General features: G+C 41.8%; 1 protein-coding gene across 6 annotated transcripts in view; it reads left to right on the top strand.

Moving 5' to 3' along the window:
- Ptpn13 (protein tyrosine phosphatase non-receptor type 13) overlaps positions 1 to 12,407 on the top strand; it is a 181,571-nt gene that overhangs the window by 124,263 nt on the left and 44,901 nt on the right. For 4 of the 6 annotated variants that reach the window (XM_085691576.2, XM_048427236.3, XM_048427228.3 and 1 more), the window contains 8 exons: positions 2,676 to 2,765; positions 3,195 to 3,302; positions 3,468 to 3,599; positions 6,622 to 7,079; positions 8,016 to 8,162; positions 9,944 to 10,037; positions 11,168 to 11,253; positions 11,787 to 11,955. In XM_085691576.2, coding sequence (XP_085547702.2) covers positions 2,676 to 2,765; positions 3,195 to 3,302; positions 3,468 to 3,599; positions 6,622 to 7,079; positions 8,016 to 8,162; positions 9,944 to 10,037; positions 11,168 to 11,253; positions 11,787 to 11,955 — 1,284 coding nt within the window. The remainder of the gene's footprint in view (positions 1 to 2,675; positions 2,766 to 3,194; positions 3,303 to 3,467; positions 3,600 to 6,621; positions 7,080 to 8,015; positions 8,163 to 9,943; positions 10,038 to 11,167; positions 11,254 to 11,786; positions 11,956 to 12,407) is intronic. The other 2 variants (XM_048427242.3, XM_048427219.3) reach the window with 1 other exon arrangement.

The following is a 12,407-nucleotide window of genomic DNA, read 5'->3' as shown; positions in this document are numbered from 1 at the left end:
ACAGACATGCTTGCACACATGCATGCAGCCATGTACACACATACACATACATGAAATTAAACAGATGAGCATTATGAATAACGAATCCTGTAACGACCTGTTAGAGGTGGAAGTGAGGAAACTGCCCCTCTTTGAAAGAGCACTTGGTGAGGCTCACAGACTCCCCCTGAGCCCATTCATGACACTGGCATGAGGCAGGGATCCTCTGTGTAAGCCAGGCGGACTTTTCTTCTTTCCATCTATAACCTAGCAGGGCCGCATGCCTTTCTATCCTTAAGCTACAGTGAGTAGGAGAGTAACCTGGAAGCCATCATTTCTGCCTAGCCTAATCTTTATTTTATCCTGCCTGTACCTGCCAGGGAATTTGCTTTTCTACTAAGTACATGCATTTGGACTTACCAAGTACCATAGAATAATTAATTCACCAGTTTCTAAATCTCAAAATTTCTATGCACCAAGAGTTTAAATCTGAAAATTGGATGAGGGGGGGTGGAGAGATGGGTGTAAAATTCAAAGCGACTGTTGCCGTCTGGTGGCTCTTGCAGTATACTTTGATTATGTCTGGGTTCTTTTCTTAATACCTCAACTTTTTATTTCAGTTGTCAATGTGGCCTTACTCTTGTTCACTTTATTTTATATCTTGTGTTTTGCTCTATATCCTTTTATGTTTGTTACAACTGAGAACTAAAAGCTCGTTGCCTACTTCAGGAAAACAGAACTGAGGGGGGTTAGAGGATGTTACAAAAGCTGCCCGCGAGACCACTGATGTGCTTTTCTCAGCACTGTCTGGAGATGGCTCCCTGCAGCAGCACCCAGGGGTGTTCTGTGTAATTCCATCAGAAAGTCACCAGAAATACCACACCGCTACCATGAGTACTGATCACCAATAGGTTCTCGTCCTAAAGGGGCGATGTGTTAAGGTGGCCCTTAAGACACGAGGCTAAAGTCCTTGCTGACAGGAAATGATGGTTCAGGTTTCCTCAGAGTAAAGGATTTATTTCTTGACTTTGAAGTGCCGCTTTTTATTACTTAGACACCAACACTTATTGCATGTTGATTCCTATAATATTAACACTAATTTAAATCCATTCCTGGTCTTAAATGTTGGAACATTCAGCAAAGATCTGCACTGCGGGTGGTTTCAGCCGTTAGGAAAATGTGTGTAGAGCTGTACGGAATCTCTGGTTTATCTGTCAGTAGAGACATAAGCTCTGTGTTCTGGTTTTGGTTTTTACAAAAAAGCATCAGTGTGCTTAAGAACATTATAGACTTAAATTTGAAAATTCAACTTATAAAACTATCTTTCTCAATGTTAAAACCTACCACCGTGACCACCTTTGTAGACAGACCAGCTCACTCTGCAGTCAGTATGAACAGCTCTTTGTGTGCTTGCCTGTGTGTGTTCGCATGTATGTGTGTTCGTCTGTGTGCTTGCCTGTGTGTGTTTGCATGTATGTGTGTTCGTCTGTGTGCTTGCCTGTGTGTGTTCGCATGTATGTGTGTTCGTCTGTGTGCTTGCCTGTGTGTGTTCGCATGTATGTGTGTTCGTCTATGTGCTTGAATTTTTTATTATACTTGGCTAATATGGCAATAAAGTGTTGTGTTTACTGATTTAATTAAGATGTTTGCAAATGATAAGAAAAAGTAAGATGAAATTAGAAAAGGCAAATTGCAGTTCCGATGTTGAAATTCACGTAGATAATAGAGTTTACAAAAGCTTGTGTAAATATTAAGTCATTATTCTGGATGGTGACATCAGCTATAAGATACATTTAGCTGTTTATCCCTGATCTGCAAATGGTGTCAGAAATCTTTTGAGTGTAGTTATGATAGATCATTTATTATTGTATATAAAACCCCACAGGAAGTGGGTGTTAAAATCTGAATCCAGTTACTTTTTATTACTGTTTTATTCTGTTATTCACTAATAGTATTTCACTAATTTATAAATAATATGTCAGCATATTGGAGGGGATTTTTTTGTTGTTTGTTTTTTCGAGACAGGGTTTCTCTTTATAGGCCTGGCTGTCCTAGAACTCACTCTGTAGACCAGGTTGACCTTGAACTCACAGAGATTGGCCTGCCTCTGCATCCTGAAATTTTTATTTTTTACAGATTTCATTTTCCTTTTATTCATATGAGTATTTCACCTGCATGCATGTCAGTATAGAACATGTATGTAGTGCCCCCAACAGCTACCACATGGGTGGGAGGAGACAAACCCAGGTCCTCTGGAAGAGCAACACTTGGTTTTTGCTGTTTCAACTCTTCAAGCCCTGAGAGAAAATTTTAATCCGATAACTGTCAAACAATCTACTGTGGTATAGTAGAAAGACGACTCAGAAAACCCAGCATTACTGGTTCTGTATCTCTGCAGCGGTGGCTGACTGTCAGCTCTACTCAAAGCCTTTGTCCCCTGACAGTCACAGACGCGCTTGTAACTGGAACATAGTGTGTGAAGAGGAATGGTTTAGAAGGAATAGATGTGATGCAGTGTGCTTATAAATGATAAATCACTATAAAATGCTAGTGACTACAGTGACCTGACGTTTTATTTTTTAAGTGACCAAGCAAATCTACTAATATTTTGTTATTGTTTAAATTAGAACAAGCCAGTGATCTTAATGCCTCCGTTTATTGTGTTTATTTTTTTGTAAATTGCAAACCCATAATAGATATACTGCACAAAAGATGGAGTGTCGTGTCTTCACCAGAGCGGGAGATCACACTGGTGAACCTGAAGAAAGATTCAAAGCATGGCTTAGGTGAGTCACCATGAGCTTCCGGAAGAGAAGGGAGCAGCTCTGGCACCTTTTCTTGTTTTTGTTTATTTACTTCCTGGTTAGCACACAAACAGGTGGGTTTCATTGTGACGTTTTCAAACACGGACCATTATAATGTGTTCCTTCTTGCCCCTTCCCTGCCCTTAAGCTACAGACACACACACACACACACACACACACACACACACACACACACACACACGGAAAGACTCTCTCTCTGTCCCCTAAGATTCTGCCACTTCCATCCACCATCCTCCACCCCTGGTCATCAAACGCCAAAGATAACGTGCAGCCAATGCTTCACTTTATTGTCTTATCTAAGCATCTACATTTATTTCAAGTGGACAAATAATGAGTCATTAAAAGAACCAATATCATAAAAACATCTTTTCTTAATGTTCTGTTTTACAGGATTTCAAATTATTGGAGGGGAAAAGATAGGAAGGCTGGACCTAGGTGTGTTCATCAGTTCAGTTACCCCCGGAGGACCAGCTGACTTGGATGGATGCTTAAAGCCTGGTACTTCATATTTTGATATTTCCTGTGCTCTTTCTAATACATGAATTTGGACAGAGGGTAAAAGTAAATTTAGGCAAAACCAAAAGGATAAGAAAGGATGGAATTTCTAAGGTTTGCTGTGAGTCTTGCTTTGTTGTTGAAAATACTTCACTGTGCATTTTCCAGGGGACCGCTTGATATCTGTGAACAGTGTGAGCCTGGAAGGCGCCAGTCACCACGCTGCAGTTGACATTCTGCAGAATGCACCTGAAGATGTGACCCTCGTCATCTCCCAGCCGAAAGAAAAGCCAACCAAAGGTAGTGCCGTGACAGTCGTTCTAAGTTCCTCAACGCCTGCCCCAATTACTTGGTTTTAAGCTGTTTATTTGCCTTCTGACAGTTTGACATATGCTTGTCTAATTGTTGTGATGCATGCATCTGTATAATTTTTTCATTTTTGAGTATTTTTCTGTATCACTCATCTTCAGTAATATGAAAAAAAAACTGAATTCAATCATGTAAAATTGATGCCACTTACATTCCCGTATCCTGGTGTGTTCCTCTCTTCTTAGTCACGTGAGAATGAGCCCTGCTGTCATTACATGATTGTTGTAGTTACCTAATACTTTACAGAATTCTATAAAGTCCTGTCCAAATGTCAACTTGTATGAAAAGGAAAATAATAAATCAGACATTTAGTAAAAACAAAAAGACCATATTCTTGCTGCCACTTAAAGAATAGACAGCAGTGTCCCTCATCCTGCTCCCCTCGTCCTACCTGCCCCATCCTGCTCCCTTCATCGCACAGAATTGTTAGAACCCTCACAGAGGGTTGTGAGGACGGTGCATCCTGAAGCTCTCAGCCTGTGTGTGGTAAACAGTGCCATGGGCAGTAGCCAGCCAGTCCAAAATCTCTACTGTCCAAATTTCCCCCTTGACCAAATGCCCTGAACAGAGAGCAAATGGTGAAAATTAAGTTATACGATTAATACATTTCAGGTACAATTAAGAATGTAAATGTTTGATTTGAGTGTTATTATTAATTATATTTTTCAAAAAAAGCAAAATGCTAGGTATTATATAAGTTACTTTCATCCTTGACAGGCCTTAGGAATATGTTAAAGAACTCAAAATTAGCCTGGTATTGTGGCACGTGACTGTGAACCCAACACTTGTGAAGCCGAGGCAGGAGGATTGCCACAGGTTTGAGGCCAGCTTAGGCTACATTGCAAGACCCTATCCCAACAAATTGGAAAGAAAGAAAAAAGAATTAAAAATAGTTCAAGTAAATGCTAGGTATAATGTAGACGCTGGGCGAAAAAATGGAAAATGAACAGTCATGTGCTGAGCTGTGGTGTGAAAAAGTGTAGCTCGGTCTGTGGTCTCCTCTTGTATTCAGCAACTGTTACATATGTGTGCATATATATGTCATGCACATTTGTAAATATTATATAAGCATTTCTATACTGTAAACACTGCACACTCCAGCATATGCAAGAACCTTATATGCCTAAGCTACCTCGTTGTACATGAAGGAGCGGCTACACCTGGAAACTGGTAGTGAAAGCAGCCAAAACCTCTTTCCAAAGCAGAGAGTTGAGTTCCATCTTTCTCCATCGCTTTAGACGGGGAATGTGTGAACTCAGAGTATATCTTCTCCCCTAACTTCCCCTCTAAAAGAGTTTAATTTTTCTTAAACAGATGCTTTATAGAAAAGATATAGATTTGTTCAGATATTTATTGAGTGTGTAGAATCTCCAAGGTACAAACCCCTGCCTTCATGGAAATTAAACTCCACAGGCAGATGAGTACCCAGCCAGACAGATGTTTAAGTATATCTGTGCTGCGGGAAGTCAGGTTGATGGAACAGCCCTTGATGGGAGAGCCTTACCTAGAATGGAAGCCAAAGAAGGCTTTTCTGTTCGTTTGTTTTGTTTTATCCAAATTGAAATGTGACTATATAACTTTTTTTCTTTAGGTAGCTACATTAATTTTATCATGATGTATCACTGTTCTATAGCCCACTAGGTCACTTACAAAAAGATAAAACTTAAACAAGCTAGATGTTTTACCAGTATGTGCTCCAGGCCTTGTGTCTCAATTATGCCACCAAAGAGAGGCTTTTGTCTTGGTCCTTTTAGTGCTGCTATAACTAAATACCCTCGCCCAGTTACTTCTGTGGGGATAGTTTTTGTAAGACAGTCTCACTTTGTAGCTCAGGTTTGCCTGAAATTCAGTATGTAACAGGCTGTCCTGAAACAACATCATCCTGCCCTCACCCGCAGATTCTGGCATTAAAGGCATGTCCCACCATGCTGGGTACATATCTGTTTCCAATGTCTGTGGACACTGGAAACTGAAGGCCAAGGCCCTGCATTGCATGGGGGCGGGAACGTCTTGCTAAGTGATCTCATGGTAGAGCTTGTGTTGGAGTCGCAGTGGAAGCCATGCTCACACTGGCAGCAACCCACTCGTGGGGGTAGATCCGCATGGTCTTATCATCCCATCGTAAACTACCCCAGTCTCTAGCACATGCACGCAAGGGCACATCCGTGTTATAGAGGTCCTCTCTCCCCCTCTGCCAAGTTCTCTAAAGTGACCTGTTACTATGAACTTAATTAATGTAAAACATGTCACCTCCTGGGCACGTTTGTGTTATTGCAGTTCTCTTGTCTGTTTGCCATCTTCTTTAAAGTGACATGTTAATCTGAGCTTAATTTATGTAAAACACAAAATATGTACTAAAACTCAGCTCTGTTTCCTAAAGGAGTCTGTCTGATGTACATGCTGTCTTTTCTGCTGTTGGTATTCGTGTGGTTCATATGTATCTGATACATTTAGACAAAGCACAACAGCATTTTCGCTAGAAACAAAGCGCTCTAACGCTAGTCTATGATTCTGTCTCTTGCGTGTGCATTCATGCATTCAGGTTTTGACAGGTGTTACCAATTGGCCTTGCAGGAAATTTATCAATTTTGAACTTCATGAATGTATCCATCTTCAAGTGTGACATTGTATTTTATATTTTAAGAAATATAATTCATTTTATTTTCTGGGCATTGGAGCCCATGCCTTTAATTTCAGTAGACAGAAGCAGGAAACATCTCATGAGTTTGGCGCCAACCTGGCCAACATAGAAAAACTAGGCTTGATAAACATAGTTAGACACTGTCTCAAAAAAATTCGTGTGTGTGTGTGCATAAGTGTGTGCATACATGTGTATGCCCATAAGCCATGTGTGTATGTGCATGTATGTAAATGTGTGAATTTGTGTGTTTGCTTGTGAGCATTGTGTCACTTGAGTTATTGTGTCTTCTCATTGTTGGATCTTAACTTTTAGTGCCTTCTACTCCTGTGCATTTTGCCAATGGGATGAAAAACTACATGAAGAAACCTTCCTACGTTCTGGACAGTGCTGTGGAGCCTGCAGAGGACCAGCCCTGGCCACGTGGCACCCTCAGGCACATCACAGAGAGTCCTTTCGGGCTCTCCGGGGGCCTGCGGGAAGGAAGCCTCAGCTCCCAGGACTCCAGGACCGAAAGTGCCAGCTTGTCCCAGAGCCACGTCAACGGCTTCTTTGCGAGCCACTTAGGTGACCGAGGCTGGCAGGAGCCACAGCACAGCAGCCCATCCCTATCCGTGATGTCCAAGGTCGCAGAGAAGGTTTTCTCCGACAGTAACCGGAGCAAAGCTAAAAGGCCAGGCCTTTCTGACACAACTGAGCTCTCTGACCATGGTGATTCTGACATAGATGATGCCACTTACTCCAGCAACCAGGATCATCAAACTCCGAAAAAGGCATGGTTTGACGTTAATGCTGGGTGGGGTCACCTTTTTCATTTAACAATGCAGAAAAATGGTAAATGTATTGGAGCGTCATAAAACCTACTAAATGTTTGAGCGACTCTGGAAAGGAGGAGCAGTTTACAATGGGGTGTTAAGACCATCCGGCTTCACCCCCATGAGTGGATTGCTGTTAGTGTGAGCTTGGCTTCACTGCTGCCTTGATGCTAGCCTGCAGAGAAATAGAGGCTTTGAACACTAGCCCTGAAATAGCTCTGCTCAGATTAGGATTCAATTCCGATAAATTAGTCATCGCTTACATATTTAACACATGTCAATAAGGGAACTCTTAAAAACTGCTTGTGACTAGTTCATAGGATGGGCAGGTGGGGTTGCCATGGAGACTAAGTTCTTCTGAAGTTCTAAGGTGACAGTAACAGCTGTGGAAACAGCTCATTCTAGAAATGATAGAAATATAAACTCACATTACAGGAAGGCTCAGAGGGGAAGTCAGCTTTGTTTCACAGAAATACAGTGTCCCTCACGAGCCTCCCGCCCTCAGAAACCAAGCTTGGCCGTTGCTCCCTTGTTTGGGCTGAATCTGCAGGCATAAAGTAAGGCAGGTTTAGTCCACTGGTCAGTACTGACTTTAAGGAGCATGGGTGCTTCACAAAGTCAGGAACAGAAGCGGCCAGGGGCTTCTAGGTGTCCAGAGGGTTCTAGGTGTCCCTCTGCCTTGTCTAGCTTCACTTTCGGGTGAGTTCTCTGAGGAGTAGAATAAAAGTGCTCTGGACTGATAGCGTCCAGAAAGGCTCCTGGGCTCTGTGTTTGATACATTCTATTCCTTAATGCTTTGCTTTAAAATAAAAATTTCCCCCTAAAAGATTTGTTTCCACTTACAGTTCATTTTGGCTCTAATTAGAAATCTTTTGTTTGTGTTTCCTTGTTAAGGAACCTACCTCCTCCATGAATACATCCAACAAAATGAGCTTTAAACCTTGCTCTGCGTCACCTCCTAAGCCTGGAGAAATCTTTGAAGTTGAACTGGCTAAAAATGATAACAGCTTGGGAATAAGTGTCACGGTACTGTTTGCCAAGGTTTTCACATTTTCTCTTCTTCACTTCCACAAGTCTGTTGTAGCCCAACTTGCTAGTTGAATTATTTTGCTTCAGATAGGACATTTTTCAAATGTTTCCAAACCTGAAAAGTTGACCGTCTCAAAGCTCTCTGTAAACTATGCGCTGCTCTTTATCCCCATGGTTGCAAGCAGCTGACAGTGGCCCGTTCTCCGTGTGGCTCGTACTTGGGCGCATGTTCCATGTGCTCCTGACAGCTGCTGCATGAGTGTGAAATTAGGAGCTGCTGTCTCTTTATCTCGTGAATGACTAAAGACCAGGATATTTATCTGATAATTCTCTCCAAAATACATGCTGCCTTGTTTAAAACCTTCATCGAGACACTTAAAACCTGAAAATGAGAGAGTTCAGAACTGTGAATTTATCTTTAATATAATGGAGATATGTACATAAGCTATTTGATAAAATTACTTTGGGATTCTATGTTATTCCTGAATTGCAGCTTTATCATTAATCACATTCTAGAAGCAACTGCCCATTATGCAAAGCAGTTGAAGCAGGACTGTGACATCCTGAGAGCAAAGCCGAGTTCCTGCATTTAGACTCCAGAGCTTCCCTCTCACTCCTGAGTTCTTTATGATTACATCATTGTTTTATGATGAAAGAATAATATGATTTCATGAAAAGTAGAAAACAATGTCCTAGACCTTACTAGTAGTGTTTTTAAAAAGCGTCTCGGTGGCCAAGACTACTGGCTGTTCTTCCAGAGGACCCTGGTTGATTCCCAGCACCTACACAGTAGCTCCCAACCGTCTCTAATTCCAGTTCCAGAAGATCCAGCACCCTCTTCTGGCCTCCTTGGGCACTGTACATGAGCCAGAACACTTATACACATAAAGTACAAAACAGCAACACAAATTATTTAGCCAGGTGGTGGCTCATGCCTTTAATCCCAGCACTGGGAGCAAGAGGTGGAATCCAGGGCTTCCTGGTCTGTCCAGCCCAGGCAGTGGGTTTCAGAGAGGGACCCCGTGTGAAAAATTAGAGCAGCTGATAAAAACACCCAATATTGACTTCTAGCCTAACATGCACATACACACACACTCGTGTGTGCTTGCACACATGCACACATACTCATGTGCGCGCACACACACAATCTTTTCTAACAAAGTCTTTTTTGTTTGTTTGCTTTAGGTTTTTTGTTTTGTTTTGTTTTGTTTTTTTGAGACAGAGTCTATCCATGTGGCCTTGCCTGGTCTGTAACTCAACAATGAAGACTAGGCTGGCCTGGAACACACAGAAATATACCTGTGTCTGTCTCCAGAGTGCTGGGATTAAAGGTGTGCACCACCACTTCCAGCCTCCTTTAAGATAAAAGAAAAGCTGCTTTTTCCTTAAGTCAAGGGATTTGCTCTCAGATTCGCAAGTACAGCATACACTGGGCATTTCTTGGCAATTTTGTTTTTACACTGATCTACCATAGATGGACTTTGCTTTCTGCTTACTCATAATGAATGACTTAGAGAGGAGGGACAGAGCCTTATCTAGTCAGTATGTAGCATATTGACACTTTCTGAATTAAGTAAAGAGTTGGGGACTGGGGAGGAGAAAGAGAACAAAGGAACAAACAGACTTTGCTATTGGAGCACTTAGCTAACAGTGTTGCTGGGTATTTGAATAACTGAACATAGTGATACAATGTCACAGCTTTCTCTGATGACTGGAACTCTTTCTAGGGCTCGCCTATTGAAGCATGCATACATTTTCATGTTAACACATGCTCCTTTGTCTTTTCTGTGTAGGGAGGTGTGAATACCAGTGTCCGCCATGGTGGTATTTACGTGAAAGCCGTTATTCCCAAAGGAGCAGCAGAGTCAGATGGCAGAATTCACAAAGGTATGTTGTTTATATGGATACAGAAATCGCAGCACAAATATTACAATAAATAGAAATTAAGGCCAAGTGTGGTGCTGCACATTTTTAATCCCAGCACTTGGGAGTCAGGAGCAGGCAGATCTCTTGAGTTTTTAGCCCTCTGCGTAGTGAATTTCAGGTCATTCGGGGCTGCATAGAGAGCCAGGAAGGAAGAAGGATGACATTACAGTGATCAGAACCTTGGAGTTATGTGCAAACATACTAGAAAGCGCCCTGGCACCACATCTGTGACTCATTTTCCAGCCTGTTCCTCAGCAACAGCAAGTGACTTCTTCCCCGCTCAGCGTCTCAGTGCTCAGCAGCACAGTGCCAAACAGAGGATGGCCGACAGCAAGTGTGGCATGTGACTGTGTCTCAAAGCACTTGCTGTGCGCTTCTAGTCTGTGCGTTTACACTTTCGCTTCTCTTTCTTCCTGACTTAGGGCACTGCTATAAATCCATATTATTCTAGCCAGGCAGGTGATGCATACCTACAATCCTGCACTTGGGAAGCTGTGGCAGGGGTTGTCACACAATGTGGCCAGCATGGGCGGGGCAGGCCGCGCTGTCACAGCCGCTGAGGGTAAGAGCGGTTCCTTTCCACGTTCATCCGATTATCAGGAGTACTTCAGCAATGTTCAGTTCTCCACATTTGTCTGAGTCTCTCTGAAGCATGATTTATAAAAACTCAGAAATTGGGGTTCAGTCTAAAGATTCAAAAAGCAAAACAACCAACCACTGGTTCTTACCTTGACCACAGTCCGAAATGGTAGTCCTGCCTCCAGGAATCTCAGAATAAGACTGTGTGTGAGAACTATTCCTCCTGTTCCCTGATCCTCTCTCGGGCAAGGATTAAAGGCATTCACTGCCCGGTTTCTATGACAAACTAGTGTGGCTACTGGGATTAAAGGTGTGTGTTACCATTACCTGGTCGGTAAGACTGACCAGTGGAACTCTTACGCTCAGATCTTCAGGTAAGCTTTATTAAAATACAATTGAAATGCCACTACATCTCTCCCCAAATAAATATGAAAAAACACTGGATATTAAAAACCCTATAGATTTTTTTTTTTAATGATTCACTTCTTTTGAAACAACTTCCTAACTTACAGGTGATCGTGTGCTCGCCGTTAATGGAGTCAGTCTAGAAGGAGCTACCCACAAGCAGGCTGTGGAAACACTACGAAACACAGGGCAGGTAAGAGATCATTGTAACCAACTGCTAAAAGAGCTTAGCCCACAGCAGTGTGGAGATGTTTCATAAACACCTACAAGTGTCAAATCATTTTTCAACCTAAAAGCTAATTTCATTGTGTTCAAATATCTTTTCAATCGGGAGTTGAGCAGATTATTTATAATGGTATTTATAATTACTGCCCAGTGACTTTGTCCTAGTACCCAAATTATCTATTATAGTGCTATAATAAATTATAGTATTTTTATTATATACTATAATAAATTATCGAATATTACTATATATTATATATACATGTGCATATAACATGTGTGTATTTGACATGTTTTATAATAGCTTTTTTATTCTCATGCAAAAAATAATAAAATCTTTGAGACTTTCAGTTCCTTTTTTCTGTTACTATGTTTTTTTGTCCCTGTGCCTATATTTTGGTATATAATTGGTTCCTTTATTATTCCTCCAACTATGCAAAGTTCTAGGACTTAATCTAGCTTACTGGTCTTCTCAGGTAATGGTGCCCTGTTCCGTTTTCTCAGGTGGTCCATCTATTGCTACAAAAGGGGCAGATGTCGACATCCAAAGAACATGATCCTACAGACCCACAGTGCGTCTCTCCAGACCAGGATGCCCCAGGCCAACGCCCAGAAAAGACAGTGCAGAAAACAGCTCATGACTCAGGCAAAGACTACAGCTTCATGACTGAAGGTCAGGCCTCGCCGTTCAGGTCATGTGACTACAGTTCTCCGTCTACTCCAGTTCATACTGTTCTTGTCAAACTTGTCAAACTCAGCAGCACCAGGCTGACCAAAGCACACTTAAGTATTTCGGGCAATGAATGCCTGAATGTGGTCATTAATAATAATTAGTAACAGCTGTCAGTATTTTTACACACAGCGGTAATTTATCCTGAAATGTTCACCTGGCTTGTTGAGGCATGATTCATGTATCATTCACAGAAGAGCGGCCCTCTCACCTCAGAGCAGGATATACAGCAGCTACAGTGTATGGTTGTCAAATTTTAAATGAAATTCAGTAAGGAAAAATTAAGTATTAATGATTGCTGAGAATGGCTTCAAACCCAACTGCACCTTAAGGTTTTGTTTATTTGTTTTGGGTTTTGATTTTGAGAGAGGATTTCACTCCATAACTCAAGTTGG

This window comes from Myodes glareolus, chromosome 8 (genome assembly GCF_982192425.1).
Source record: "Myodes glareolus chromosome 8, mMyoGla1.1, whole genome shotgun sequence".
Taxonomy (NCBI): domain Eukaryota; kingdom Metazoa; phylum Chordata; class Mammalia; order Rodentia; family Cricetidae; genus Myodes; species Myodes glareolus.
Note: the sequence above shows the minus strand (reverse complement) of the source record. Positions and strands in the feature narration are given on the sequence as shown.